The 26,245-nt window shown below is 32.9% G+C and overlaps 5 protein-coding genes across 11 annotated transcripts; 2 read left to right on the forward strand and 3 right to left on the reverse strand.

Moving 5' to 3' along the window:
- Positions 1 to 92: 92 nt before the first annotated feature.
- LOC111291114 (homer protein) lies at positions 93 to 3,793 on the forward strand. Of its 5 annotated transcripts, XM_022882704.2 has the most exons (5): positions 93 to 793; positions 1,709 to 1,937; positions 2,016 to 2,081; positions 2,252 to 2,450; positions 3,328 to 3,793. In XM_022882704.2, the coding sequence occupies exons 1-5, from the start codon at positions 404 to 406 to the stop codon at positions 3,464 to 3,466; spliced, it is 1,023 nt and encodes a 340-aa protein (XP_022738439.1). In that variant the 5' UTR covers positions 93 to 403; the 3' UTR covers positions 3,467 to 3,793. The 5 variants fall into 5 exon arrangements, with proteins under 5 accessions (XP_022738439.1, XP_022738437.1, XP_022738438.1 ...); XM_022882702.2 differs by having other exon boundaries at positions 100 to 793; positions 1,709 to 2,081; XM_022882703.2 differs by having other exon boundaries at positions 102 to 793; positions 1,709 to 2,081; positions 3,331 to 3,793.
- Positions 3,693 to 6,069, reverse strand: LOC111291115 (uncharacterized). The gene is made up of 5 exons (XM_022882707.2): positions 5,750 to 6,069; positions 5,330 to 5,630; positions 5,078 to 5,236; positions 4,263 to 4,558; positions 3,693 to 4,083 (listed from the first exon to the last, which is right to left on the reverse strand). The coding sequence occupies exons 1-5, from the start codon at positions 5,951 to 5,953 to the stop codon at positions 3,967 to 3,969; spliced, it is 1,077 nt and encodes a 358-aa protein (XP_022738442.2). The 5' UTR covers positions 5,954 to 6,069; the 3' UTR covers positions 3,693 to 3,966.
- A 1,613-nt stretch (positions 6,070 to 7,682) lies between these two features.
- LOC111291344 (uncharacterized) lies at positions 7,683 to 10,505 on the reverse strand. The gene is made up of 6 exons (XM_022883020.2): positions 10,132 to 10,505; positions 9,844 to 10,050; positions 9,663 to 9,742; positions 8,677 to 8,752; positions 8,285 to 8,407; positions 7,683 to 8,198 (listed from the first exon to the last, which is right to left on the reverse strand). Exons 1-6 carry the CDS (start codon positions 10,255 to 10,257, stop codon positions 8,052 to 8,054), a joined length of 759 nt encoding a protein of 252 aa, XP_022738755.2. The 5' UTR covers positions 10,258 to 10,505; the 3' UTR covers positions 7,683 to 8,051.
- A 3,280-nt stretch (positions 10,506 to 13,785) lies between these two features.
- Positions 13,786 to 22,361, reverse strand: LOC111289345 (uncharacterized). Of its 3 annotated transcripts, none has more exons than XM_022880316.2 (21): positions 22,050 to 22,361; positions 20,543 to 20,797; positions 20,331 to 20,455; positions 20,151 to 20,195; positions 19,269 to 19,350; positions 19,077 to 19,145; positions 18,761 to 18,931; positions 18,606 to 18,671; positions 18,380 to 18,448; positions 18,176 to 18,247; positions 17,681 to 18,018; positions 16,816 to 16,949; positions 16,591 to 16,685; positions 16,484 to 16,522; positions 16,333 to 16,392; positions 15,746 to 15,847; positions 15,079 to 15,130; positions 14,924 to 14,979; positions 14,775 to 14,839; positions 14,622 to 14,673; positions 13,786 to 14,324 (listed from the first exon to the last, which is right to left on the reverse strand). In XM_022880316.2, the coding sequence occupies exons 1-21, from the start codon at positions 22,209 to 22,211 to the stop codon at positions 14,256 to 14,258; spliced, it is 2,178 nt and encodes a 725-aa protein (XP_022736051.1). In that variant the 5' UTR covers positions 22,212 to 22,361; the 3' UTR covers positions 13,786 to 14,255. The 3 variants fall into 3 exon arrangements, with proteins under 3 accessions (XP_022736051.1, XP_022736052.1, XP_022736053.1); XM_022880317.2 differs by having other exon boundaries at positions 13,786 to 14,511; XM_022880318.2 differs by lacking the exon at positions 15,079 to 15,130.
- A 909-nt stretch (positions 22,362 to 23,270) lies between these two features.
- LOC111291493 (uncharacterized) lies at positions 23,271 to 24,370 on the forward strand. The gene is made up of 2 exons (XM_089767848.1): positions 23,271 to 23,441; positions 23,865 to 24,370. Exons 1-2 carry the CDS (start codon positions 23,421 to 23,423, stop codon positions 24,249 to 24,251), a joined length of 408 nt encoding a protein of 135 aa, XP_089623974.1. The 5' UTR covers positions 23,271 to 23,420; the 3' UTR covers positions 24,252 to 24,370.
- The last annotated feature ends 1,875 nt before the right edge of the window (positions 24,371 to 26,245 follow it).

Raw genomic sequence — 26,245 nt, forward strand, 5'->3', positions numbered from 1 at the left:
TTTATATTTAAAAAATTTTTAATACAGATGTAGTATTAATCATGTAAAATTGATTGAATTTTTTTAATACGTATCGATATTTTGTTAAATATTTATATCATGATAATGTTTAAGGTTAATGATATTGATAATTGAAATAAATTAATACATAAAAATATAATTTAAATGTTTGATTAGAATTTTTTTTATTTAAATACCACGTTAAAAATAAATAAATAGTTTAGAGCCGAACGGAACATTATTCTTTTCTATTATATTTTCTAATTTCCATTATAAAATTTGGATAAAAGATAAATATCCCAGCCACCCTGGGCTTGAGGCCTATAGGCCATTTCAATTCTAGCAGGTTAGAGGGAAGGATAACTCGGTTACATAGAACAAAAGTCCTGCAATCTCCGCTTCAATGCTCTCTGCAATCACTTCCACTTTGCTTCTCTCTTCAAAACCTCGATTCCTCTCCAAACAAAGCTTTTGCGTTGCCCCTTCAACATGCCCAAAAAGCTTCCTCAGCCCCACTTCTCCGCCTCTGAAGCCTCTTCTCTTGAAATGCAGCAATAACTCGGAGGAGAAAGAAAGAAGCAACGATTTGAAGGATGCCCTTTCTGGTATTGTTGGCAAGCAGGTTGAGGAGCTCTTGAACAGAGAAGAGAATAAAGATTTGCTTGATGGCTTGGAGAAGGCCTCACAGAGAGTAGAGAGGGCTAAGAGAGAACTTGCGGAAATTGAAAGACAAGAACTTGAAGCTCAATTGTTGAGAAATTACATTAACCAACTAGAATCCAGGGCGTCTGAGGTCAGTTTCTTCTCTGATTCTGCTTTTTTAAAACCTTTTAATTTTGTTAGATTAGTTGAAATGATTTTATTGCATATATTTTGAAACTGAGGCAGTTTTGGTATACCAACTAGAATCCAGGGCGTCTGAGATCAGTTTCTTCTCTGATTCTGCTTTTTTAAAACCTTTTAATTTTGTTAGATTAGTTGAAATGGTTTTATTGCATATATTTTGAAACTGAGGCAGTTTCAAAATATAAATAAATAATATATATATATATATATTAAGATTGGAATTGTTATTGCATAGTATATATTCTATACTGAAAAACGGTAGGACTTAAAATCAGAACCAAAATTTTGTGTTGTTCTCTTAAAATTGTAACTTTGTCAATGTGGGTTTGTTTTGATTATCTATGAAAGTAAATATGCATCTTGGATCATTGATGGGCCTCTTTAATATAAAATGGGAATTTGACTTGAATCTCAAATTATCTGTCAAAATTATTGCATGTGCCTACAAATAACCAATATGATGCTACTGTTCTTAAATGGGTGGTTAGTATCTTTTACTTTCTTTCTGAATTTAGTTGTCATGTTCTGTTTATTTCTAGTTTTTTCAATCTGTAATTGCAAAAGCCTGGTGGAACATATAGTAAAGAAAAATAGATGGATAGAAGAAACGGTATACTCTCAGGCTTAGCCCCTTTGTTTGGGGATGATTGCTATCCAAAGGGTTTATGTTTTCCCAAATTTGATCTTTCATCTTCATGATGAATGGGAGAATGTCCCAGATTATGTATTGAAAATTGTAATTGATCTTTTTTTAAACCAACCATCTTATTCTGGGAACACTGTTCATATGTTATCTGTTAACTCACTGAGGTATTTCCATGAGAATATGACTATTGATGCATAAATTTTGTGAAAATTCAAGATTGCAGAGTGTCAGCAGGAGATCTCACAAGCACGAGCCATGGTTGAAGAAGCAGAACAATCTCTTTCACTTAATGAAGATAATGTTGTAGATGGAGACGCTTTCAGCAGTGAAGATGGTGAAGGAATTGCTATTGATAAAGAGAGATTAGAGTCCATAAAAGCAGCTTTGATATCTGCACTTGTTGGCACCCTTGCTGGGCTCCCCATCTCCTTCACGCAAGTTTCCGGTAGTACTCAGCTTCTGCTCCCTTTGTCAGTCACTTTTATCAGCTGTGCATTGTTTGGGGTAACCTTTCGCTATGCAGTTAGGAGAGACTTGGACAATTTTCAGTTAAAGACGGGCACATCTGCAGCTTTTGGTTTTGTTAAAGGTATAATTACAATCAAGTGCCAGTAGATAAAACTCTCTATTGCATTCCCATATAGTCGGTTGAATAGAATATATGGGACATTAATCATTTCAGAAGCTTAGCAAAAGGGAAATGTTAGCAATAAAACACATCATCCAAATTGATATGCAACATTATGATGACAAATGCAGGTCTTGGTACATTGGGTGGAGGTCCACCTCTGGAACTGGACCCTGAGAGCTTCTTGTCGCATGCTGTTGATGGTGCAGTCTATGTATCCCAGAATCTTATCATTTTTTTATTTGCTGCAATTGGCCTGGATTTTTGCATTAAAATGAGGCTTCTAAGTCCTTTTCCCATTAAAAGATCAGCTCCAAAGACGAATACAAGGTGATCAGAAGCCTTAAAATGGATTTAGAATCTGTATACGTTGTGCATTTTTTCTGCAATCTGTATCATACTTGGATCACATTTTTGTTTCCTTGTAAACATGATTAGCTGGTATCTGTAACATAACATTAGATTTTACTGGTGAAGAACAAGATATTCTATGTAAACAAGAGTCGAGATCCTGTCTTGCATATTAGGGTTTGATGCAATTTTAGTTCATTTATATTGGACAAATTGCAACCAGAATACACATTTAAAGATCATTATCTTTTCTCTTCTTCGTCTTCCCTTTTTTTTTTTTTTGGTGATAGGCTTAAAGATCATTATTAGATAGACTTTTATTAAACTGCTTACCATAGTCCATAGTGGGTGTTGGAGCGTTTAGAAAACCTGATCGATAGTTATGTAATTGGGCTTAAAATTTTGCCACTCAGTTTCCTTTCCTCAGGTGAAAGCACATTGCATCTTGCACATAAACAAGCAGGTAGTAGAGGAATTATTAACATAGAGGAGAAAAAGGGGATGAGCTTAGATATGGATTGGTAGGCTTACATAGAGTGATTGTACCTTGTAGAGACTGAAAATCAACTACCTGAATCAAGTATCAAGAGGCAGAACTTAAGTAAAACTCCTCAGTCCTTATGCCTTTATGTATTAGTTTTAAGATTTTCCAATAAAAATAGGTGATAATTTTTTTTTTTTGAGAAAAAATAGGTGATAAATTTAATTCATTAACTTGGCAAAGTTGTCATATCTTACTCAAAACTTTACCTTATTATTATTATTATAATATATATATATATATATTTTTTTTTGGAGAATACCATAGCAACTCTAATCTTGGTTTAGCTGTGAAAATATTTTCCTCTGAGACCAGCAGATACATGGAAGGAAACAGTTCACAGATTTCGGGATTTCTCACCTTGGATTCTCTTGCACCATCAGGCCATTGGATTGCGTGTGAGAGAGTGCCTTCACTGGTGGAGTTAATTCGGCCGCCGCTTTGTACCATGTGATCCATACACCAAAATCGGAAATTTAAGATTCTCTTTCGATTATAACACTGTGGGCTTTGATGAATGTCCAGGAGGTTTTCAATGGGCGTTTATGCTTTATGCCAACTATTAAAGAATCCGATAGCGGGTTTGTCAACTCGTAGACTACGAACAGAGGCAAATGGTGCTTGAAGCACGATGTTCCTTTGAATGAACTTAAGTCAGAAGTAACGCAACTTGTTGAATATGCAAAGCACTCCAAATGCACTGAATTTCATACATTATAAGCTCCTTTATATTTCTGAATAATGATTCCAAGTCAAGCAAAAAATATTACAAGCCCTTTTATATTTCTGAATTCTCGAATATATTTTTCACTAAATATCATGAGTTCAGATGCACGGACTCAAACAGCAAGGTTTACAGAGGCTTAGTTATCCAACTCAAAGTATGTAATCAAGATCAAAATTTCATGTGCTCCATCGCAAGTTGATCCTATAACCATCTTGATTGTATTCAACTCATGCTGATGAACAAGTGCTATACCCATTGTGCTCGTTAATACCACTAGCTGTTTTACTTGAAGTAGCTAAAGCTTTCTCCAAGTCCAACTGTGACAATGGTCTTGGCGCCTGTAACTACACATCAAAAACACAAGGCAGTTTAGAAAGATGCATTAGTACATTGCCATTGCATTCAGTAATATCTCTCACACATTCCAAGAAACAGAACGTGGAAGAGCATACAGGCAAGCTTCTAAAGGAGAAACATTCTCAATATGTATAAAGAGTAAAACAAGTGAAATATATGCACTCACTTGATGTATCTTCCCAGCCCTCTCTTCGTTTAAGAGATCCCTGAGAGGAATATATGCTGCTTGTTTGCAGAGCTCAAGCAAATCTGAACCAGTGTAATCTTCACAAAGTCTAGCTATGTGGCCAAAATCAATAGTGTCCTCCACTCTCTCGTTCTTCAATATCACCTTCAATATCTTTTTTCTATCATTACAGTCAGGTCTTCCAATTTCAAAAACCTGAGAAAAACGCCTAAGTATTGCTTCATCGAGCTGTGCTGGGCGATTAGTTGCACCAAGTACCATAACTCGAGCATTCTCTGAATGCAAAATTAGAAGAAAAATTAACTTATATACAAAAGTTAACATGCCCAATATTGGCAAAAAGTACCATTTATTTTTAACTATAGCACTACATGCCCATCTTTTGTTAAAACTGAACCACTTTTAACACAACAAACAAAAGAAACATCACTATCCAACAGTTCCAAAACAAATATTCAAACTTCACCAAACAAACCACTCTGTCAGCAGTACATACTTTTCCAACAACTAAGAAATGTTCGTAAGAAATTGACTTAGAAGTCGTAATAAACCCTAAACCTCAGGGCATGTAGCCAAGGATAAAAATTTTGAATTTAAAACCCATTCTGCTAATGTGTATGATTCTAATAGTACAATGTCTATTAGGTGTTCCCCACAAATGATCAAGTAAAATAAAATTTTGAGGGTGCAAATGTGTTTGATGCTGACAATGTAAGTCAGTAAATGGCATTTAACTTGTACACTCACAGATCAACAATTAGTTTACAAACGAGGTAACAACTAAGAACACTCACGATCAGTGGTAAAACCATCCCACAAGGCCATGAACTCGGTTTTCATAATAGCCATCGCCTCATGGTCCGTGGCTCGTCGACGGCCCAGAAAACTGTCCACTTCATCAATGAATATAATAGCCGGCTGCAGCTTATAAGCCAAACTAAAGATAGCAATCACTGCAACAATATAACATAATACTATTAATAATATTAGAAACCTTAAAATGTATAACAAGAAAATGATTTTGAAAGAAATCCCCTTTTGTTTACCTAGTTTTTGGGCGTCACCAAACCATTTACTCATTAAATTAGAAATTCTAACATTGATAAAGACAGCCCCAGATTCTTTTGCAATGGCTTTGGCAAGCATGGTTTTTCCTGTTCCTGGTGGTCCGTACAAAAGCACCCCTTTTTGGGGACCCAAAAGTTTGCCATAAGCAAAGAGATCGGGCCTTTTAAGAGGAAGAATAACCAACTCGTACAATGCTTCTTTGATCCTATCAAACCCGCCAACAGACTCGAATTCAACGTCTATGTGGTCCGGGTTCACAACATCACCCATTATCACATCCTGTATTTTAGAAAAAAAAAAAAAAAAAAAGAACAAAACAAAATTTCATTTTGACAATGCAAATGGGTTTTGCCAAAAAATATAAATATAGAAAAAAAGCAAAAAAAATTTTGAAGTACCTCGTAGGGGTCAGTGTGGATGAGGGGGCGGCCGAGGCGTTTGGAGATGGCTTTTTTTCTTTCAATGGATGTCTTGGAGGATTCACGGTTTGGGTCTAGTTGTTTGAGGCCGGCGAATAGGACCAGGCAACTGAAAGCGGCGCTGGCCGCATAGAAGAGTAGTTCATGAAAGAAGGTTTTCTCGGCGCGAGGGCCCCGGGCCATGGTTGTCTTGTGCCCCCCTCTGCAGCTGGAAACGTTGGAAGTAGGAAAGGAAAGTGCGGGGAGGGAAGGGGCTTTTGATGTTATTGGTTCATGAATAATTAAAAAATTTTACATCACTACAGAATTTGAGTAAAATGTCATATATATATATATATATATATATATATATAAATATATATATATACACACACATACACACACGCACGAAAGACTCAAAAATTTAATAACTTGATTTTTAAGCTTAAGTAATATCTAATATATATGTAAATACTTTTTAGTATATTTTTATTGACTTCAAATATGATGTGTCTCATTAATAACTTATATCAAAATCGAAGTTTAAATTGAATTCAGCTCATAGTCGAAAATTCAATTTGAACATAGTGAGTATGATAATATATGGAAGCGAAACAGACTTAAGAAGCGATGTATTGAGGTAATCCAAGATTAAGGCTGTGATTGATTACAAACTTGAAGGAGTATTAAGAAAACTTAGACCTACAAAGAAGCAAGATTGAATACTGGACCTAAGATGCACTAAGACCATTTAAGACGTGAGGTTGTCTGACTCAAAGGAAATATTAATAAAATTTACTCACACAGAAAAGTCAATGTGAGATTTGAGTTTAGTGCCCTAGGTTCAACTTGATTGCAAGCTTGAGGGAGTGTTGAGATAATCGAAATGACAAGGTTATGTGCTGTGATTAAGTACTCAGAATCAAAAGTTCAACTTGGACACAATACTCAGAGTCAAAGGTTCGACTTGGACACAACGAAAATAATAATATACGAACACAAAACACATCTAAAAAGCAATGTACTAATTTAATGCAAGATTAAGGGTATGATTGATTATAAGCTTGAGGGAGCATTAAGATAACTTAAACCTACATAGAGGCAATGTTGAATATTGGGCTTAAGGTACTCTGAGATCATCCAAAAAGTAAAGTTGTATGGCCATTTGAAAATGTTGATGAGACTTACTCACACGAAGAATTGAGATGAGATTTGATCAAAATTCATAAGTGAACAAAGAAAATTATTGCGATAGGTTCATATATAAATAAAAAATCACACATCATTAAAAAAATGTAAGTGAAATATCTTTTATATATATATATATATATATAATAAAGAATCTAAAATTTTAATAGTTTAAGTTTTTAAATTTAAATAATATCTAATATATATGTGTAAATTTTTTGATATACTCTTATGAATTCCAAATGTGATGGCTTTACCGTCGTGCCTATTGATAGGGCACAAAGGAGTGTGATGTTATGAATATGAACCGTTGGGCGTGCTACAATAAGGCACAGGTACGAATTCCCTCATTGGGCTGAGACCCACGAGTCTGGGGAGTTAACCTACAAAACTGCCTTTAAGGTTTGGTTTCTGATATGTGGTAACACTTCATTAAAATAAATTAACTTTTTTTTTTCTTTTTGGTACATGAGTGGAAGAACCCTTTTTTAATTGTTCATCATTTGAGAGAAATGAAGGTAAAAAGACCTGGAACATTACAAAAATGTTGTGTTTGGGTTTTGGAACTAAAATCTCTAGGTGAGAAGAGAAATAATACAACTAATTGGGTCAAAATGTTTGATGTGGGTTTGGAACTGATAAATGAGCTCCGAAGGTAGAATACTCCAAGGCCCGTATGTTGCCTTCATCTGTCCAAATTCCACAAGGTAATTCATTCATTTGATTAAGAGAAATCAACAACGGATGAAATTAATCAACAGTTTAGCATTCATAATTAAACAGCTTACATTGACCTGTTGTTTCCTTCATATCTTTTGAAGATTAGAATGAGCAATATGGTTCAGGCACTAGTTGCCTGAAAAGACCATAAGTAAATTACATAAAAAGTTGTTAAAAAGAAATATTAAAGACAGTAATGAGCTTCTTTGAGTTTCCACAACTAAAGATATCAACCATGGAAAACCTCCTTCCTCCTTTCTGACTGTACCAATCTGTGCCTCTTTTCTTATACTCATATTTTGTATGTTTTTGATATCATCAACATTAAAAACACTAGCATTCATGCGGATCCAAATATTACAATTAACCAAGCTGAGTTATGATGCCTGTCATTCTAGTGTTCACTTCTTCCATCGTCATCCCAATCTCCATTTGACTGTTCATGATGTTGTGAGGGCTTTCTAGGAATTCTCCAACGCCGGATCTCATTTCCTGATTGTTCTTCAGCATCAGGCAAATTCCTATATTCTCCTTTTCTCACCTGACAATAAGTACAAAACTTCTATTAGATATAATAGCAGATATTCAAACATGACAAAAATTTCTCAAGGGTTTGAAGACCGATACCTCAGGTTCTTTATGCCCTTTGAAAAGTTTATCTTCCTCTCTACTCCTTGATGAAAGATGCTTAGCAGCCTCGCTAAATATTTGAAATCCTTGAAGATCACCATTTTTTATACTTGCTTCCAGCTGCAATGGCAAGCAATGGAAAGTCACAATGCTATACATTTGTGCAAAAATTCTAGTATATATTCACAAGCCACATCTTAAGCCACAACTCAGAACCAATCAACCATAAACTAAAATAACAATGATGTTCAGAGGGTCCATATTACCTAAAGGGAGAATAAACATTGATAAATAAAGCACCATCATCAGAGAAGATTTTAATGCAGAAGCATGGGATACCATGACATATTTACAACATAACTATGTAACAATCTTGATAAATTTTGTACCTGGACATGGACAATGCAAAATATTATGCTAGCAATAGGAAGCCAGCTATCTTCTGGGGAAAGAGACAAATTTGACCTGTGAAATCAGAGGAAAACTGCGTAATTAAATTCACACGCCCCGTTAAGTTACATTTTAACCAAAAGAATCTAAAGTTTATGAAAATATAAATGTGTAGTCCGTCAAATTGAGGAAAGCGCAAAAATACCTATCATTTCAATTTATGCTCTCATCGTTCCCCACAAATACAGCATTAGAAGCACAACCAGTTGAGATAGATTAATGGTGCAAAGGGAGAGATCACATTATAATCAAGAGATGGTTGTATTTACAAATATAATTAAGCCAGAACTTGACAGCGAGAAAGCAAGTACCTAAATATACACATTAGGAGGAGGAATGCACTGATTAACAAAGCAATAAAATTTACCTCATTGAAGCTTGAAAAAGGTTACAAGATATTATGAAAAGACAAAAAGAAATTGATACTTGATAGCCCTATTTGGGTTCAAATGTGTCATAGGCCCTGATTTTTAGTAATTTAGTTCCTATAGTATTATTTAAAGAAATTTAGTTCTTATAATATTACTTTTAAAAATTTTAGTCCCTATAGTATTATTTTTTAAGTAATTTAGTCCCTATGCATTATTAAGGATTAAACTGAAATCCTCTTTAAATAATATTCCTAAAAGTCAAAGAATACAGGGACCTATGACACATTTTGACCTCCTATTTGAGTTTCGAAACTTCAACAAAAATAGACAATACAAAGCTTTAAAACTTGAAACCCCATAGAAAGAGGCATAACAAATCAACCAAATACTAGCATTCTTTGTTCATTGTCCTTTGCGGAGGTAGACAAAAGACTGAGGAACATAATCACCATAAGATCCGAATTATACTTTGTCAAAAACATGATAAAACAGTCATCGTCGCCCAGATAAGTTTTAGAATACACCGGGTAAACTTGATAAAACCGTAGTGATACCTTAGGTAAGGAGCCAAGTATACAATAGAATACACGGCGTAGCGCCGCTTCCCAGTATCAAGCCAAGCAAAAACCCAGCTCTATCAAATCAAGGACAACCAAAAAAAGCGAGTAACAAATTAGATATTTAACAGGAAGCCCCTATCCCCTTCCAAGAAAAGTCAGAATTTCAATGTCTAACCAGCCAATTGAAGTAAGGGATAAGGCTGATAATTCCCATAGCCGCAAACCTCGTATCCCCTGCATCAATAATCGAATTACCACCATCTTCATCATCCGTATCGGTGGCAGGAAGAAGCAGTGAACTAAGCATGCACGCGCCGATTGCGGCAGCGAGGGGCGCGTCCGGCGAAAACTCCGCCCTGCATATCCCTCCCTTAATCTTCTTCTGTAACAATCCACAATCAGCAACCAAATAAAAAAAAAAAAAAAAACAACAACAAAAGAAAAGTTTAAAAAAAATTGTCACCTTTTTGTTGGTTTTGGTAAGGTGATAAAGGGGTGGTTTAAATTTGGATATTGAAGAGAGTGTGAGAGAAGGCTTGAAAGAAAATGGAAAAGAGGAAGAGGGTTGGGTGAGGTAGAGGCAGATCATGGTTCGGTGGTTGCTGCCGCTAACATGAGCAGTGGACCGAGGAGTACGCCCCCCACTCACTGTTTCTTGCTAGCGGGAGTTCAAAAAAAATTAAAACTCTCGAGCGTCTAACAATTTTGGGGAGGGTGACAAATGATGGGGGTTGACAACGATTAAGATTCCGGGCTGGGATGCTGCTTACTTGCTTCTGCCGAACTTGCGCTGGAACCCCTTCCCTTTGGGTTTCTTTGGTGTCTATTGCTTACGTGTAATAATAAATTTTGACTTTATTCAAAACTAGAATTAGACAATGCTTACAATTTTTTTAAAATTATATTTTTATATACGAAAGAAATAAATTTGTGTTAAATTTTAATAGATATGATAACATATAAAAAAAATAAGTATATTGATTTTTTAATATAAATTATAACTTAATTAAATATAAATGTAATTTTTTTTAGTTAAGATATTAAATAATATTTTTATTAATATAATATATATAAATTAAATTAATAATAAAATATATTTTTTATATATTTTGAAAAGCATCGAGATAGAGCATTTCAAATCTAATTCAAATTTGATCCAAATTATTTAAAAAAATAAAACTTAACTCAATCTTTATTTAAAAAAAATCCAATGGATCGTATCGAATTGAAATCCATCAAAAATATGTTGTTTTGTTATTTTTACATTCATCAACTTCTTGTTTACAAAATTTATCAGTAAATAAACTTTTAAAGAATAAAAATTTTTTACATAAAAACCAAATAAGATGATAAGTGAATTTATTAAATTAAGATATTAAATAATATTTTTTAATAAAATATATATTTAAATAAATAATAAAATATATATTTTTTATATATATCAAGATTAAGGTGTAACATCTAAAATCTTGTTTCTAATTAGTGTTTGATTTAAAAAATTAAAAAAAAAAAAACTCAACTCAAATTATCTCAAATTAAAAAAAAAGTACATTAATTGGATCGAAATGGATCGAAACTCATTAAATACAAATTACTTTATCATTTTTATCTCAATTAACTTTTTTATTACAAAATTTAATTAAAAAATAAAATTAAAAAAACACAAAAAAGTAAATAAAAAAATAAAAAAAAAACAAAACAAAACAAAAGAACGGAGGTGTCATATAAACACTCGAGATAAGACAAAGTACTTTAAATCTATCTCTCACTCAACCCCATTTAAAAAAAAAAAATCTTAATCCAATGTTGATTTTTTAAAAAATGCACCTATTTTTTTTTTTATGAAATATATTGGATCGATGTAAATCAAAATCAAGTATCAATTGTTTTATCATCCCTATCTTCATTAATTTTTTTAATTTTTTTTAATAAATAAAAAATAAAAAATTTTAAAATAAAAAAAAATATTTCATAAAAAATAAGATAAAAAAAAAAAAGAAAATGAAGGAAAGAGAAAAAAAGAAAGAGGAAGGAAGGAAGAAAGATAGGGTGCCACCAAAACATCCTTATCTTTCATTCTCTACAAAATTAAGTATATACATTAGAATTTGACCTACCCTTTGTTGTGGGATTATTTTTATTTTTTAAAAATTATGTTTTAAATATGAGAGAAGTAAAATTTTATGTTAAGTTTTATTCAATAACAACATATAAACAAATATAAGTGTATTTCTTTAGAAATAAATAATAAAAATATTTAAAAAATGTAAGCACAAATTAAAGGTAAAATATAAGTACATCTTTTCTTTAAACATCTATTTCTTAAACCTCGACCTCAATTGAACACCTCCTGTTTCATCATCATAATTATTCTCTTGTATTGTATTTTGAGAGAAGTGCAAGAAAATGAGGGAATTTAAAAAGAGAGACGAGGAAAATAAAGTTAGAAAAAAATGAAAGTTGCATTTAGAGAAAAAATGATAATAAAAGAATGATAGAGAAAAAAGAAAAAAAAAAGTAAAAAAATAAAAAAAACATTTGGTAAGATGAAAAAATTGAAAAATGAAAGAAGAAAGTATATTGGAAATCTACCACAATCACATCATTCCATTCAAAATAAAAGAAATTAAAAAAATTTTAAAAGAAAATTTGAAAAGGAATAAAAAAAATGGACAAAATTAAAATATATATATATATTAAAAGAAATGAAAGAAAAAGAAAAAATAAAATAAAAAACAATGAAGAATGTGTATGGGACACCTACCATCATCAAATCATTTTATGAAAATATAAAAGAGATTAAATTTAAAAAAAATTGAAAAGAAATTAAAAAAAGGTTTTTTTTTTTTAAAGAGTTGAGTTACAAAATTTAGAATATTAATTGAATTGATGAAGATTTATTTTTTAAATATAAATTATAATTTAATTATATATAAATATTTTTTTATTAAATTAAAATATTAAATAATATTGTTATTAGTATAATATTTATATGAATATAAATAATAAAATATATTTTTTATATATCTCAAAAAAGGTCGGAATATATCACCCCAAATATGATTTTGATTTAACATAAATTGTTCATAATAGGCAAACTTGGACCAAATTCTTATTTGAAAAAATACCGCACCAATTAAATCACGACAAATCAAAACTATTCAATATAAATTGTTTCGTCTCTATATTTATCGATTTCTTTATAAAATTTATTTAAAAAATTTAAAAAACGAAAAAAAACAAGTAAGATGACATGTAAATTTATTAAATTAAACTATTAAATAATAATTTTTTAAATAAATATATATTAATATAAACTTAAATAATATATATATATATATATATGAGTTAAGACATAACATTTAAAACATTGCTCTTGCTTAAACTCAATTTAAAAGAAAAAAAAAAAAAAAACTCTCAATTCAGTTATCCTGAATTTAAAAAATTACATCAATTGAATTAATATGAATCAAAACTTATAAATGGATTATTTTATAATCTCTATCATAATTGATTTGTTTATTATAAAATTTATCTAATAAAAAATAAAAGAAAATAATGAATAAAAAAATCCAAAATACCAAAAGCTTTAAAAAATAAAATGAAAAATAAAACAAAAGGGGACAGGTGCCAAATAAAATGCTTTAAATCCATCTACTACACGAAGCAATTTTCAAAAAAGATTTTTTTTTGACCCAATCTCAAGGTTTTTTTAAAGCAACACCAATTATGAAACACTAGGAATCAAAATTAATTAAATACAAATTGTTTTATCATTCATATATCAATTAATTTTTTAACAAAATTTAATAAATAATAGTTTTAAAACAAATTTAAAAAATAAAAAGTAAAAAAAAGAGAAATAAATTTAATAAATAATAAAGCAAAAAAAAAAAAAAAGAAACCCATTTTTGAAGGAAGAGGATGCTACGTGAACAGCCCGTCCTTACTCTAAAATATACAAAATTAATATATTAAATGTAAAACAAATAAAATTAATATAGAAAACATAGAAACTATCCCATTTTTTAAATTTTTTAAAAAATTTTATAAAGAAATTGTTTAAAGAAAAAAGAGAGAGAAAAGAAAAAAACATTAGCATCCATGAGTCTAACAATGTCTAAAAAATAACTATAGTGATTGTTCTACCCAACAGCATTCAGGTCCTATAAGAACCTCCAACAAATACATACATTGTTTGTTTGAATAACTTCTATGATACAAAGATTTTCTGGACAGAAGCCAAGACTCATAAATCTAACCTTCTACTTGACTACTTTCCATGATAAAAATAACCCGGCACGGCTCTGGAACCTCAATTTTCTTTACATGAAACATAGAAGTAAAAACATCCTTGTGTACCCATAATATTTGCTTATTCATCGTTGAAGTGGCTGATATCTGCAAATCACACGTACTATTATATGCAACTAAGAACGCTGCCTTCTACTGTTCTAACGTTGTCGATGACCATGTATGGTAGGCATTAGCCATAGAAAGGTGGAACACTATTCATCTGCCTGATTTTGTATCTTTTGCCCGATTATGCATGGGGAGTTGACTTTACAGTAGTTGAGTTTACAGCTCTCATGGAACCCCTTCTCTTCTAATCCCATTCTCTTCCGCACCAGACATGAATCTTAGTTGTTGTTGTAACTGCATAATGATAATTAAATCATCAGAGCCAACGGAGGATAACTTTTTCCTCTCCAAATGATGGGGTTCTTTTCTTTTTTCCTTTTTATTTCATGAGTAATGCGGTTCTTTTTATATTAGTAAGGAAGGTTTTGTGATAGAAAGAATGAATCAAGCATCATGCGTGGCCTTGGGGGGATGTTTAAACCTAGGTCAAGAACCAACATCAGATTTTAATTGAAAGCATCTTATTATACCAAGCACAAAATAAAGTGGAGGCTGCAAATTTAATTATGTAAACCTCTGTAGGAAACTCACTTGATCATGTTTCAACTTTTCAGCAGTCAATTCATCGGTCAAATTTATCATTCTGCAAAAAAGGTGTTCAAGGGAGAGAATATCAGAAGAAACTTCCATATATAGGTGGGAAAGAAGGGTACAACTACTTGGTATAGATTCACGACAACCAACCTAGATTGTAGTTCTGAGATCTTGCCAACCAGTAAACGCTCCCTCTCAGAAGCTGCTGTTTCAACCTATTGAAGAAGAAGATTAGATAAGGGAAGAAAGAATAACCCTGTAGAAATTAGTGATCATAAAACATAGCTAAAGGTTCTTACGTTTCCATTGCTCTCAGGACAAGGAGAGAGAGGTGGCAACTTTCCATTTTGTGTGACTGGAACAACAAAAAATGAAATGGATTTTTATACTGATAAGCAGTGTATTTCCTAATTTAATCATGTAAGTGTGATTTAAAGCCCAATCTTTCACTGACCATCTACAACCTCAGCTGACTGCAAGCTATTCAACAAATTCACTATAAGTTCCTAGCATTCCAAAAAAATTTCCAGTGAGAACATCATTACTTTTGAGGCAAACAAGCATTCTATCAGCAAAATGAAACACTTACTGTCCCAACCCTAAGGGTGTACTTGGTAGAATGGAAAAGTGAAAAGATGAATGAGGGTCGAAAAGTGGAAAGAAAATAAAATTTGAGTGCTTGGTAGGAAAGAAAAATGAGAGGAAAGAAAATAGAGATAACCATTTTCCATATTCACAAATACAATTCATTCCAAATTCAAAAGGAAATGGGAGAGAAAATGGGAGACGTGTGAGTATATGTTACATATTTACAAGATTGTCCATCATATTTAGATTTTTCTTTTTATCTCAATTTACAAAAGGTTATTATTTATAAAAAAACAAAAGGTTATAATGGTAAAACAATACAATTTTCATTTTCTTTCTTTTCATTTTTTGACTCTACCAAACAATGAATTGAAAAAAATTACATTTTCTTTCAATTTTTTTTATCTTTCCAACCAAGCACACCAATGGAAAGAAAACATATGTTTTCCATCTTTCCACTTTTCTTCTCTTCCAATAATATTCCATCTTTCCATTTTTCTATTCATCCTACCAAGCAAATCCTAAGTCTTTACCTGTTGAAGTGAGGTTTGCTGGAACAGATTCTGAAGGTGAGTAACAAGTATTGATGTGGGTGCACCACCATTAGGCAAATCCTTAGGGGAATGATTGGTAGGCTGAAAAACAGGGGGAAAAGATCAAATTATAAGCAACAAAACTTGTTCCACTATCAGATAGATGGAGCCACATATAAGATGAGATGAATTGATACATGATTGTGTGAAGAAGTGTGGTTATGAAGTTATTAAACATGGATATTATTACTCTTCTTTAATTCCTGTAAAATAACATGTGTTATCGTTTTTGCTATGATACATCTCATTATAATATAAACAATCGTAGAAAACAAAATCAGTTGAGTGAGGCAAGTCTTTTGTGTGCCTTTCAAAAAGCATGCACTCAATAAAGGTGCCTCCCCTGCAAGGCAGTGAGGCACTTTCTCTGATTTGTGCCTCACCTTAATACCATGGCACACACCTTAACACCAGTTCCTCCATTTATAACAGATCATTAAGCTTCTATATGCAAGATATTGCAATAAAATGAAACACTACATAAATTCACAATCAACCACAATGAGGAGAAAATGTAGTGAACGAACCACTTGTTTGGATTCAAATATCCAATCACCTACGCTAGCAGATTTTCTGAGAGGCGAAGTCTGAAACTCAAGAAGAAACAAAGCAACTGATAAGAAGTGGACAATTACTATTGTTAAAAGACGGATATTTAAGCAAAGACCAATAACCCACCTGTGAAGATCGGCGTGAAACTGAACTTAAAGGAATATCCTAAAGAACATTATTTGGTTAGTGAGGTTGCAAAGGAGAACAAATATAGCATTAAAATTGAGCCTTACCTTTACAAGATCTAAATTTTCTGATGTTACTGAAAATCGACCTTTTATTTGCACCAGATTAGCCTTCGACTTGTCATCCAGAGAATCCCTAAATCCTGTTGAAGCAGAAAAAGAATGCTACAATATATTTATTAAAATCCTACCAGCCACAGTAGTAGCACTGGCGGTGACGCTGGTGACAAAAAAAAAAAACAACGATGATTCTAAATGCCATAAGTTTGTTACCTCCTGATGATTTAATTGGAGCTGATAAACTGTTTGCAGATGCTCGATTAGGAAGCTTCAGTGGACCACTAAAGCTTGGTGCTTTACGAACTTGGCAAACTTTCTCATTTGCTAGTAAAATTTCATTCTCAAACCTAATCATTAGCAAGCCATTAACTCAACGTCTACAATTTTCTATTCCATTTCTGATGATTCATAAATTATTTTCTTAAATTAAAATAGATAAAGAGATTAATCACACAGCACATGTAAACACGAGCTGTAAATCATTTTCTTACTCATCCTTCAATTTCCCAACTATAACAAGCGCAAAGCAACAACACAAGAAACAATATAAATAAGTAACCAATCAGTCATAATCAAACATCTGTTGAATCACTCAAAGAACATTGAATCAAGACTTGTGAGATTGTCACTTCTGTTTTATTGATGAGGGAGAGAGAGCTAAAATAGCCCAAAAAAGCAATATAATTTTATGACCTCAAATGGCTTTTCGCTACCCCAACAACTAAACCATTTTATATTAAAATAAATTCAACAGCACATCCAAAACACATGAGAATAAATTAACTGGTGATTACAATTAATCTAATCTCACAACCACAGGAAGCAAGACCTACTTTATTTTTGGTAATTCAAGTGATAACCATGGTCTATGGCCATCATATAGCAGATTGAGTCCTTCTCCTTGTTATATAGGCTCCGTTATACTACAATTAGAACCAAATGTGCTACATAATCATGCATAAGCATCATCAGGTAACAACTAATTGGAGAAAAGAAAAAGGTTGGCATAACTTTGAAAACCCATAAAAAGAAGACAAATTAAATGGCCAAGCAAACCTAACTATGAACTATGACCAACCTTTCTGAGTTTCGAACCCGTTCCGAAGATGAATGATTAAGAACAGCACCAGGTGCAAGTGGCCCACTTTGGGTTTGCCTAGGTTTCACAGTTTTAGCCCTGGTCAAGACAGAATCCTTTTCTGAAGTCGATGCCAAAACATCAATGCTTGATCCATTTTTCCTCAAACCCTTCTCCTGAAAGTCAGCTTCAACTATATCACATTCCTGATTCTTTCCCTTTCCATTCAAGAAATCAGACTGTAGTAAGTCAACACTCCTTGGTCCTCCACATTCAACCGGAGATACTTCCCTATTTAAATTCAACTTTCCCAAACTAGATTTGCAGTAAGCTGCAGCCTGTCAGCCAACACCAAGAACAAATTAACATAGTTTGCCACAAAGGAAAAATCAGAAAGAAATACAATTTCAAGTTTTATAAGTAAAAAACTAGTATTTTAACCATGTCCAGATACATATCACAAAGAGCTGAGGGAAAAAATATATAACTTCTGACCTTATGACCAAGGCTTGATTTCATGCTTTCATCATCGTCTTTGCACTCATAAGTATCATCATCATCACGCACCTTAGCATGTTAAAGTGAAAAAATTAGCATAAACTGAGAAATTGATATAACCAACAAATGAATTACATCTCATAATATATTTCTACATTAAAATCTTTATTGTTAAAGGTTAAAACTAAAAATGTGGCCTACCAGAGATGCTTGCGCTTTCAAATCCTCAACATCAAAATTCCAGGCACTAACTCCTCTTTGGTACTCACTCTGACAAGCACAAGAAAAGATAACACCCCCAGCAGCGGGAAAACACAAATGTCCCCAAGTGGACAACCCAACAGTTAAAGATTTCACAGATATGTTATTTGAAGAAAAGGCAAATCTGATTTAAGATAAAAATGACTTCTGATTGATGATTCCTAACCTGTGATATAGCTTCTTGTTCTGCTGAAGGCATTTTCTTTAGAGCTAGTTGTTCAGCATCTTTAAGCTGTAAAGTTTTGGACAAAAAAACACATTAGACAAATACTATGGACAAATGAAGCAAAACACCTGCATTGTGGCACTGTGATCACTAACCTGAATTTCTTTCACACGATTCCAAAGTGGTGGCAGATTAGCAAATAATTTCTTCACAGAAAGCTCCGGAGGCTTTGCATGCTTGAAAAAGGAGTGCTTTAATAACTTCTCTGCAGTTGGCCTCTTCGTTTGATCTTTCACCAGGCACATTGCAACCATTTCTTTAAAAGACTGATCACAACTGGAAGTCCTTTAATTAGATATTTGCTATGACAAGTAAACAATTGCAAAAAATGCACTGATTGACATTTTATGTACATAAAGACAAATAATATGTTGGTCATTTTGATGATGTAGCCAGAATGAATAGCAGTACCTTAGAGAACTTCTTATCACGGTCATAATCAAGTCCTGGAGGAGCATTTTGTATGGTCATTAGGAGAACCTGTTATTGTTAAAAGAAAAGTTGTGAAACATAAATAAGTGCTTATTAAAAATTCATGTTATGGAACCCTCGTACTGTGGCATTTATATAAATTCTTGTTATATTTTCAATAGGATTTGATACCTTCATTGGTGGATATTTTGAAAACGGTGCATGACCATGAGCCAACTCCAATGCTGTTATACCAAATGACCATATATCAGCCCTGTGCAAAAATGCAATCAATTAATGAAATTACAAAATTAATGTGGAAGACAAAATGTACCATTTCTTTGAATGTACCAAGAGATACATAAACTGTGTATGCACCCAAGCCAAACTCAACGCAATCCAAGCATAATAGCCATTAGGGTAAAATAGCAAAAAACCCCTGAACTTTACCATTTTCCTTAGATAAGCCCTTATACTTTTATTACATCCAAATAAGCCCCTGAACTTTAATTTGCACCCAAATAAGTCCTTAAACTTTAACTTGTATCCAAATAAACCCTTAACCTTTAATTTGTACTTAAATAAGTCCTTAATGCAAATCCGTCTTTTGTTTGAAATAAAGTCTTATTTGGATACAACTCAAAGAATAAGGACTTATTTGGTACATTAAAAGTATAGGGGCTTATTTAAGAAAAGTGAAAAGTTCAGGGGCTTTTTTAGTATTTTAACCTAGCCATTAATTATATAAACTATAACCAGACTCCCATAGTCCCATAGAATGATTTGAATATTCAGAATATACATTGCACTGTACATGCAAAAGTGCAACTTAGAGGAGTGTAGATACTTTAACAGAAAGGCGTGATGTGTGGATAAAGTGAAATTTTGGGTTTCAGAACAAATATACTGCTCAGACCAAAATCATTAGACTTGTAGGTTCAAACCCATGACTAGCCATTGCTACCCAAAAGCAGAAAATACTTGCGTACACTAAGATGTCATGCCTACTGAACTTTGTATGGTGGCAATGTGTATTTAAAATTTTAAAATCTTAAACACAGATTGAAAACTCACTTGGAGTTATATCCACTTCCAGGTTGCAAAACCTCTGGTGCCATCCTGCAAAGAAAATAAGTTGGACTCTCAAATCATGAAAATTCAAAAATAAATAAATAAATTCTATCAATGGCATCAGAGTGGGAAGGAGCTGAAGCGAAAGATAATCGTTTGACAGATTTGACAAAGATAGCTCACCAGCAAGGAGTCCCAACAAAGGTATTTCTAGAACGTTGTCTATCTCCTGCATCAAACATGCAAGCTGAAACACCAAAGTCAGCAAGCTTTACCGTGCCTTTGTTATCAACCAGTATGTTTCCAGCCTGTATTGTCAATTAAAAAAAACCTCAAATCAAAGGAATGATAAATTGATTTGGATAAAATAATGTCAACTTCAATGGTGCACAGACCTTAACATCCCGATGAATATGTCCTTGTCGATGAAGATAATCCAAAGCCTTAAGAGTTTCTTTCAGAATGGAACCAATAGCAGGCTCTTCAAAACCATCAGAATAAGCTACCTTCATAAGGTGCAAACAGGAACCCTCTGACATGAAAGGCATGACCACCCAAAGGTTACGGTCAACTACAAATGAACAATATGCCCGAATAACATTGGGGTGATCAATCAAACTCATTGTTTGAGCTTCCCGACGTATATCATCCTGTAAAAGAGCATTAGCCATCAAGAAAGCCACCCAAGAGTCGAGAAAGCACAAAAAGAGGAGGTATCCACTAAGATGAAGAGTAGAAAAAATAGACCTAAACTATACCACTCATGATACTACCAGTTATAAAACCTGTAAACAACCTCTCTTATAAAAGATTCCAATAGCCAAAAGAAATCGTGGTATGCGCATAATGAGTGATTCCATTACTATCAAACATATAACTTGTTCAGTAGAAGGATCTATATGTAATGAAACAACCAAGAATATCAGAAGTTTAGTACACATGAACTGGAACTAAGGCCTTGCTGGGATTGAGAGGAAGCTAGGGAAAGGAAAAGGAAGGAATGGAGAGTAGTACTATGTCCATTGTTTAGAAAAACATTGAACAGGACAGGATTTTAATCCCACCACTAGCAAGTAAAAACCTTTAAACTCTCTTACCATTCTAGGAATAGAATCCCCCTAATCTCTCATTCCTTTCTCATGTTGAGTAGCAAAAATTCTATGAGAACAAAATCATCTCCTTGGCATATTAAGTGGACAATAATTTAAATTTTCTATGCACATACTCCTAACAGAAAATTTTTCAAGAAAAAAAAAAAGACAAAAAAAATCCATGGATCCAATGGTAGCATCATTACAAAGTATTCCTCGATGGCAGATATCCAGCTTTAAGTAAGCATGGAACGTTGATAGACTATCTTATGTACGCATAGTAGCAACAGCAATTCAGCACTAAAATGCCTCAGCTAAATCAATGGTATGGATGCTAAAAAAAAAAAAGGAAAAAAGAAAATTCCTATATATAATAGCATAGTTCAAATAACACTATTAAATAGGCTTTTTCTTGCTTCCCCATATAAACAATTAAAGATAGAAGTTAAAAAGAACAACTTTCAACTTTAAACAAATTCAAAAGGAACAAATACCAAGCACTATCTGGAACTATAGAAACAAACACATACCCACAAGAAATACAGTCATCTTTCAAGACCTAACAAGCTCCGAATTCAAAGAAACGAATTTCAAATTTCAATAATAAAAAGTAAGAATCTCAGAATTCCATTCAACTCCACGAGAAACGATCAGTGAAACCCACAATCAAATCAATTTTAATCAAACGAGATCTCTAATCAAAACTAACTAAAATCAAATCAAGTTACAATCATTTATTTGACTAAAAACAGTAAAAGTAGAAAAAGAAAATCAAAAACCAAAAATCAAATAAAGAGGAAAAACAACGAACCAGGTTACTATTGCAGCGATCCAGATCCAAACACTTCACAGCTACGACGTCGTTCAAAGGAAGATAGATCGCTCTATAAACAGTAGCACTGGCACCATAACCAACCTCTTCTAAAAGTTTATAATCACTAGGATTAGCCGAATAACTCCGACTCCCTCCCATTCTCCGGCTGCCCTAAAGCCTTAAACCGCCCTTGGAAAACTAAACCAATAACCGTCGAGAAATCGTCGCTCAAAGCCGCCGGCAGAGTAATTAAAGCAAAAGAGCCGTGTGGAAATTAAAAAGCAGCTTTTTCTTTTTGTTTGGTGAAGTGTTTATTTGATCTGTTGACCGGCATGAATATCGATGTAGCGAGAGGACGGGGTTTGACTTTGAGAGAAAGAGGGAGAACCGAGGTGCTTGCTGACGTTTCTGTTTGCGCTAGATCATTGATATTTTGACGCGTGGATTCGATGCTTTCATGAATTGTTTTGATCACTTTATTTTCCTATCCTTTTTAGATTATGATATATGGTTGGGTTTTTCTTAATTTAATTTAAGTTGGCTAATTTTCGGTGGGTTGGAACTCTTGGGTTTTCTGATTTTTTTCTTCAAAATTTTCGGAAATCATCAAATCGACCATATTAATTTTTCCTACTAAAATTTTCCAAAGTATAAGAAGTCTAATAGTAAAATTTTTTTTAAAGAGCATTTCTACACAAAAAAATATATACTAAAGACAAATAGCTTCAATAATTTTAATATTGAATATAAGTCGATTTCAATTAATTTCATTCTTAAATTAAATTTGATTAAATTGATTCAATTAATTTAAGTTTAATAATTATCAATTAAATAAATAAATTAGTTGAGTCAATTTTTTATTTGAATAAATTTCATAAGAGGTTACTTAATTATATAATAAATTTCAATTAGATCATTAAATTTTAATTTATCTCAATAATATCACTCATATTTGTTAGATGTATCAAGCCGGATATCTGAGATTTCATCTAAAAAGTATCGAAATGATTGCCACATAACCAGCCATGTAATCCACCACGTAAGATTTTTCAAATAACGTGCCACGTCAGTTTTTTTTTTACCCAAATCTTAAAATTTTCTTTTCTTTTTCTTCCTCAAGTTGTTGATGCTTCCTTTCTCTTCACTCCCCTTCAAGTCTTCAACAGTCATTGGGTCGTGGTGATATTTTTGTGCTTCAAAATGAAGCTGAAGAAAAAGAAACGAATGGTGGGTTTTGGATGGATCAGGGGATCCAGAACTTGAATCTCATGGAGTTCGTGGAATATGCTATGACTATGGCGCTGAAGGACCTGAGAAAAAATGCATGGTTAGATCGGGGAAGTTGAGCATCCAAAATTCTACCTGTTTATGGCCATGGGCATCCAAAACGTAAGTATAAATTCACAAGCATTTTTGTTTTTTCCATTTTTCTTTTTTATTAATTTCATTTTTATGTTAAATTTTGGTTTTTGAGAATCTGAAGTTGAAATTTTGAAATGGGTTATGTTTGGTTGTCGACAAAATGGCGGAAAATTTAATAAAAATTGGAAGTTATAAACTTGAAAATTTGAATCCATTCAACCCTATCTTGGTTACCCTATCTTGGTTAAGTTAACTTTTACCTAAATGAAATTTTTGTTTAATTTGGCTTTGGACCCTGAAGCTGAATTATAGTGAGTTTGGTTCTAATTGGTTGCTGAGAAAATGGAGGAAAAAGGAGTAAATTATGTAGAAGGAAACTTGATTTAATCAACTTGGGCCATGATAAATCCTGAAAGTTAGTAGCTTTGTTAACAAGTTATGCTTATCTAGGTAGCTGCATTCTGGTTCATTGGGTCTTGGATGATTCCTTTTGCTACTCACATGGCAAGGTTCGGCAAGGAATCTCTTACTTTCAGAGGACAAGCTTTGTTTGGCTTTGTAACTGATGTAACTGAAGGACTTGTTGGGATTGCAATACTCCACCGCTGTCTGTCTCAGTTTCATCCTCTTCTATCAGATTGGTTTAAATTTAGCTTAAGAGGAAAGTGGCTTTTTAATGTTGTTCTAGGATGCCTCATGTTTCCTGTTGTCAACCGATTATCACAGTTCAACCTCAACTTGTTGCCCCTTATGCCTTCTACACTTGTAACCCTTACAGAGCACGCAGTACATCAATGCTTTACGACTCTTATAGTAGTGCATATGGGAGTGGTTTGATGACAAAAACAAACATGTTATCTTTTGCAGCATCCTTAGTCTCCCGACATTGATCCATCTCTTATGTACATGATCGTCGAGTACCGTATAAAAATCAAAGGGTGCAGCTGATATTTTCACGCCTTTGTCTTAATTCTTTCATCGAAGACCCTTGTTTCTAACTAACTGCAAATAAATACATGAGATCAATCCAACAATTTTGGTTTCAGAGCTCAAATTTTTAAGTTTTGAAAATTAGGCTGTGTTCTTCGTTGAGGGACCTGACCAATGATGCAGAGCTTAAATCTTTATCTTGTCATATATAGAATGCTTACCTTTGCAAGTCTTCTGTTTTGAAGAGATGAAACAAAGTACTTTGAAAATCTAAGGCTCAAATTTGCAGAACACATCTAATGATATTTCTCAATTAAAACATTATCATCAATCCAAAAATTTAAGCACATGTAGACTATATATTGACATCCGCAACTCATTTATGCAAATAATTTTTTTGGTACACAAAACAAACCCTCCATTCCAAAAAAAAAAAAAAAAAAAATTATCTTAACATTCCCACTATCATCAAACTTCAATTCAAAATGGAGTATTTTTAACCATAAATGCAAGAGAATAATTTATCCTAAAAAAATGTAAAAGCTTATGTTCAAGCATGCTCTCTCCCCCTTGAGGTTGAGGTAGATCCTCTACTATTTTGAGATGCTCGAGTCATGAATTTAGATGTTATCACTAGAGCTTCTAATAGGTAAGAAAGATGCAATTTGTGTTTGGCTTGTACCCTGAGTATAACATTTTAATATGCATGTTAATTTCACCATAATACTACAAGGTCATAAAATAAAATATAATGGGCACTTACATCCGGCATCCATTGCACTGTAAATAGAGGTTGGGGATATTGGGTGGCAGTAACTATAGGCTGTTATTGCTAAGAAGATGAGGAAGCTTGATTTTGTGAATTCTTTCTCTTGACCTATACATAATGAAATAAATGAGATATATAATACAAGTCAAATACATGCAATGAATATAAAATAAAGTAAAATGTAAGGAATATAACACACTGGTAATTTTTTCCTTATATTTTCAGAGGTGGTGTTGGCTTGATGAAACCTCTTGTTATGGCCTTTTTTTCCACATTTGCTGCATGTCATTTTCACTCCATCTTTGGTTATTTTCTGAGACTGTCCAGAGAAATTTTCTTTCTCTTCAAGTTCTTTTCTCCTCCTTTTTTTTTTCCTTCCTTTATTTTATTCAGGTAATGGTGGTGGGATGACAGGACCTCTTCCACTTTTAGGCCACAATTGTTTTTCATTAATTTGATGAATAGTATAACCATAAGTCTACATATAACAAAAATGATTGAAAGATGGATTATTCCATTAAGTTATAAAAAAATCAAATAAATATTCGATAACACACACCTTCAAGTAATTCTTTATTGAGTAACATTCATCCCCACACGACTCTGGCTCCAATTTCTCATGATAGATGCAACCAACAACATGTGGACATGGGAACCCTGTTAGTTGCCATTTTCTAAAAGAGCATTCGTGGGCTTCCAAGTCAACCACAAATTGTGTATTTGGAGGGTCCACTCCACCTCATCCATTAGAAATGAAGGAATTGAGCAAAGCACTTGAAAGCTTTTAGCACCAGACCATCTAGGAATACAGTAGAATGATTGTTCTTTGGCCATATTTAACTTCTTTTGGATCTTAGGACATATTAGGCTAGTGTATTTTTTCATGGCCTCTTTTTTGCACCCCTAGCCTTTTCCTTAACTTGCACCTAATCATCTCCATCATCGTGAGTATTGGTTTATCCCTAGCATCTAGTATGCATTTATTGAAACACTCACATATATTGTTAAGTAACATGTCAGATTTAACTCTAATCGAGAAGTGAGACCTAGAGCAATGGCGAAATGGTCTTTCACACAAACAATCGTGTGCATGAGATGAAAGCCTATTGATCTTTCTCATCCATCTATCAAA

Source organism: Durio zibethinus, chromosome 11, assembly GCF_047325235.1.
Source record: "Durio zibethinus cultivar Kanyao isolate XHJ-2024 chromosome 11, ASM4732523v1, whole genome shotgun sequence".
Taxonomy (NCBI): Eukaryota; Viridiplantae; Streptophyta; class Magnoliopsida; order Malvales; family Malvaceae; genus Durio; species Durio zibethinus.

Excerpts from the sequence above, each read along its gene's own strand:
- LOC111291114 (XM_022882702.2), top strand. The coding sequence starts at position 404 with ATGCTCTCTGCAATCACTTCCACTTTGCTTCTCTCTTCAAAACCTCGA. Across the intron at positions 794-1,708 it reads TAGAATCCAGGGCGTCTGAG|ATTGCAGAGTGTCAGCAGGA; the intron begins GTCAGTTTCTTC and ends TGAAAATTCAAG. Across the intron at positions 2,451-3,327 it reads GCTCCAAAGACGAATACAAG|CAGATACATGGAAGGAAACA; the intron begins GTGATCAGAAGC and ends CTCTGAGACCAG.
- LOC111291115 (XM_022882707.2), bottom strand. The coding sequence starts at position 5,953 with ATGGCCCGGGGCCCTCGCGCCGAGAAAACCTTCTTTCATGAACTACTC. Across the intron at positions 5,237-5,329 it reads TGGTGACGCCCAAAAACTAG|TGATTGCTATCTTTAGTTTG; the intron begins GTAAACAAAAGG and ends ATATTGTTGCAG. Across the intron at positions 4,084-4,262 it reads GGGCTGGGAAGATACATCAA|TTACAGGCGCCAAGACCATT; the intron begins GTGAGTGCATAT and ends TTTGATGTGTAG.
- LOC111291344 (XM_022883020.2), bottom strand. The coding sequence starts at position 10,257 with ATGATCTGCCTCTACCTCACCCAACCCTCTTCCTCTTTTCCATTTTCT. Across the intron at positions 9,743-9,843 it reads TCCCTTACTTCAATTGGCTG|AGCTGGGTTTTTGCTTGGCT; the intron begins GTTAGACATTGA and ends TTGATTTGATAG. Across the intron at positions 8,753-9,662 it reads TACTTGGCTCCTTACCTAAG|GTCAAATTTGTCTCTTTCCC; the intron begins GTATCACTACGG and ends CTGATTTCACAG.
- LOC111289345 (XM_022880316.2), bottom strand. The coding sequence starts at position 22,211 with ATGGGAGGGAGTCGGAGTTATTCGGCTAATCCTAGTGATTATAAACTT. Across the intron at positions 19,351-20,150 it reads GGAAGTGGATATAACTCCAA|GGCTGATATATGGTCATTTG; the intron begins GTGAGTTTTCAA and ends ATTTTTGCACAG. Across the intron at positions 18,449-18,605 it reads AACAAGAAGCTATATCACAG|AGTGAGTACCAAAGAGGAGT; the intron begins GTTAGGAATCAT and ends TGTGCTTGTCAG.
- LOC111291493 (XM_089767848.1), top strand. The coding sequence starts at position 23,421 with ATGGCCATGGGCATCCAAAAC. Across the intron at positions 23,442-23,864 it reads TGGCCATGGGCATCCAAAAC|GTAGCTGCATTCTGGTTCAT; the intron begins GTAAGTATAAAT and ends ATGCTTATCTAG.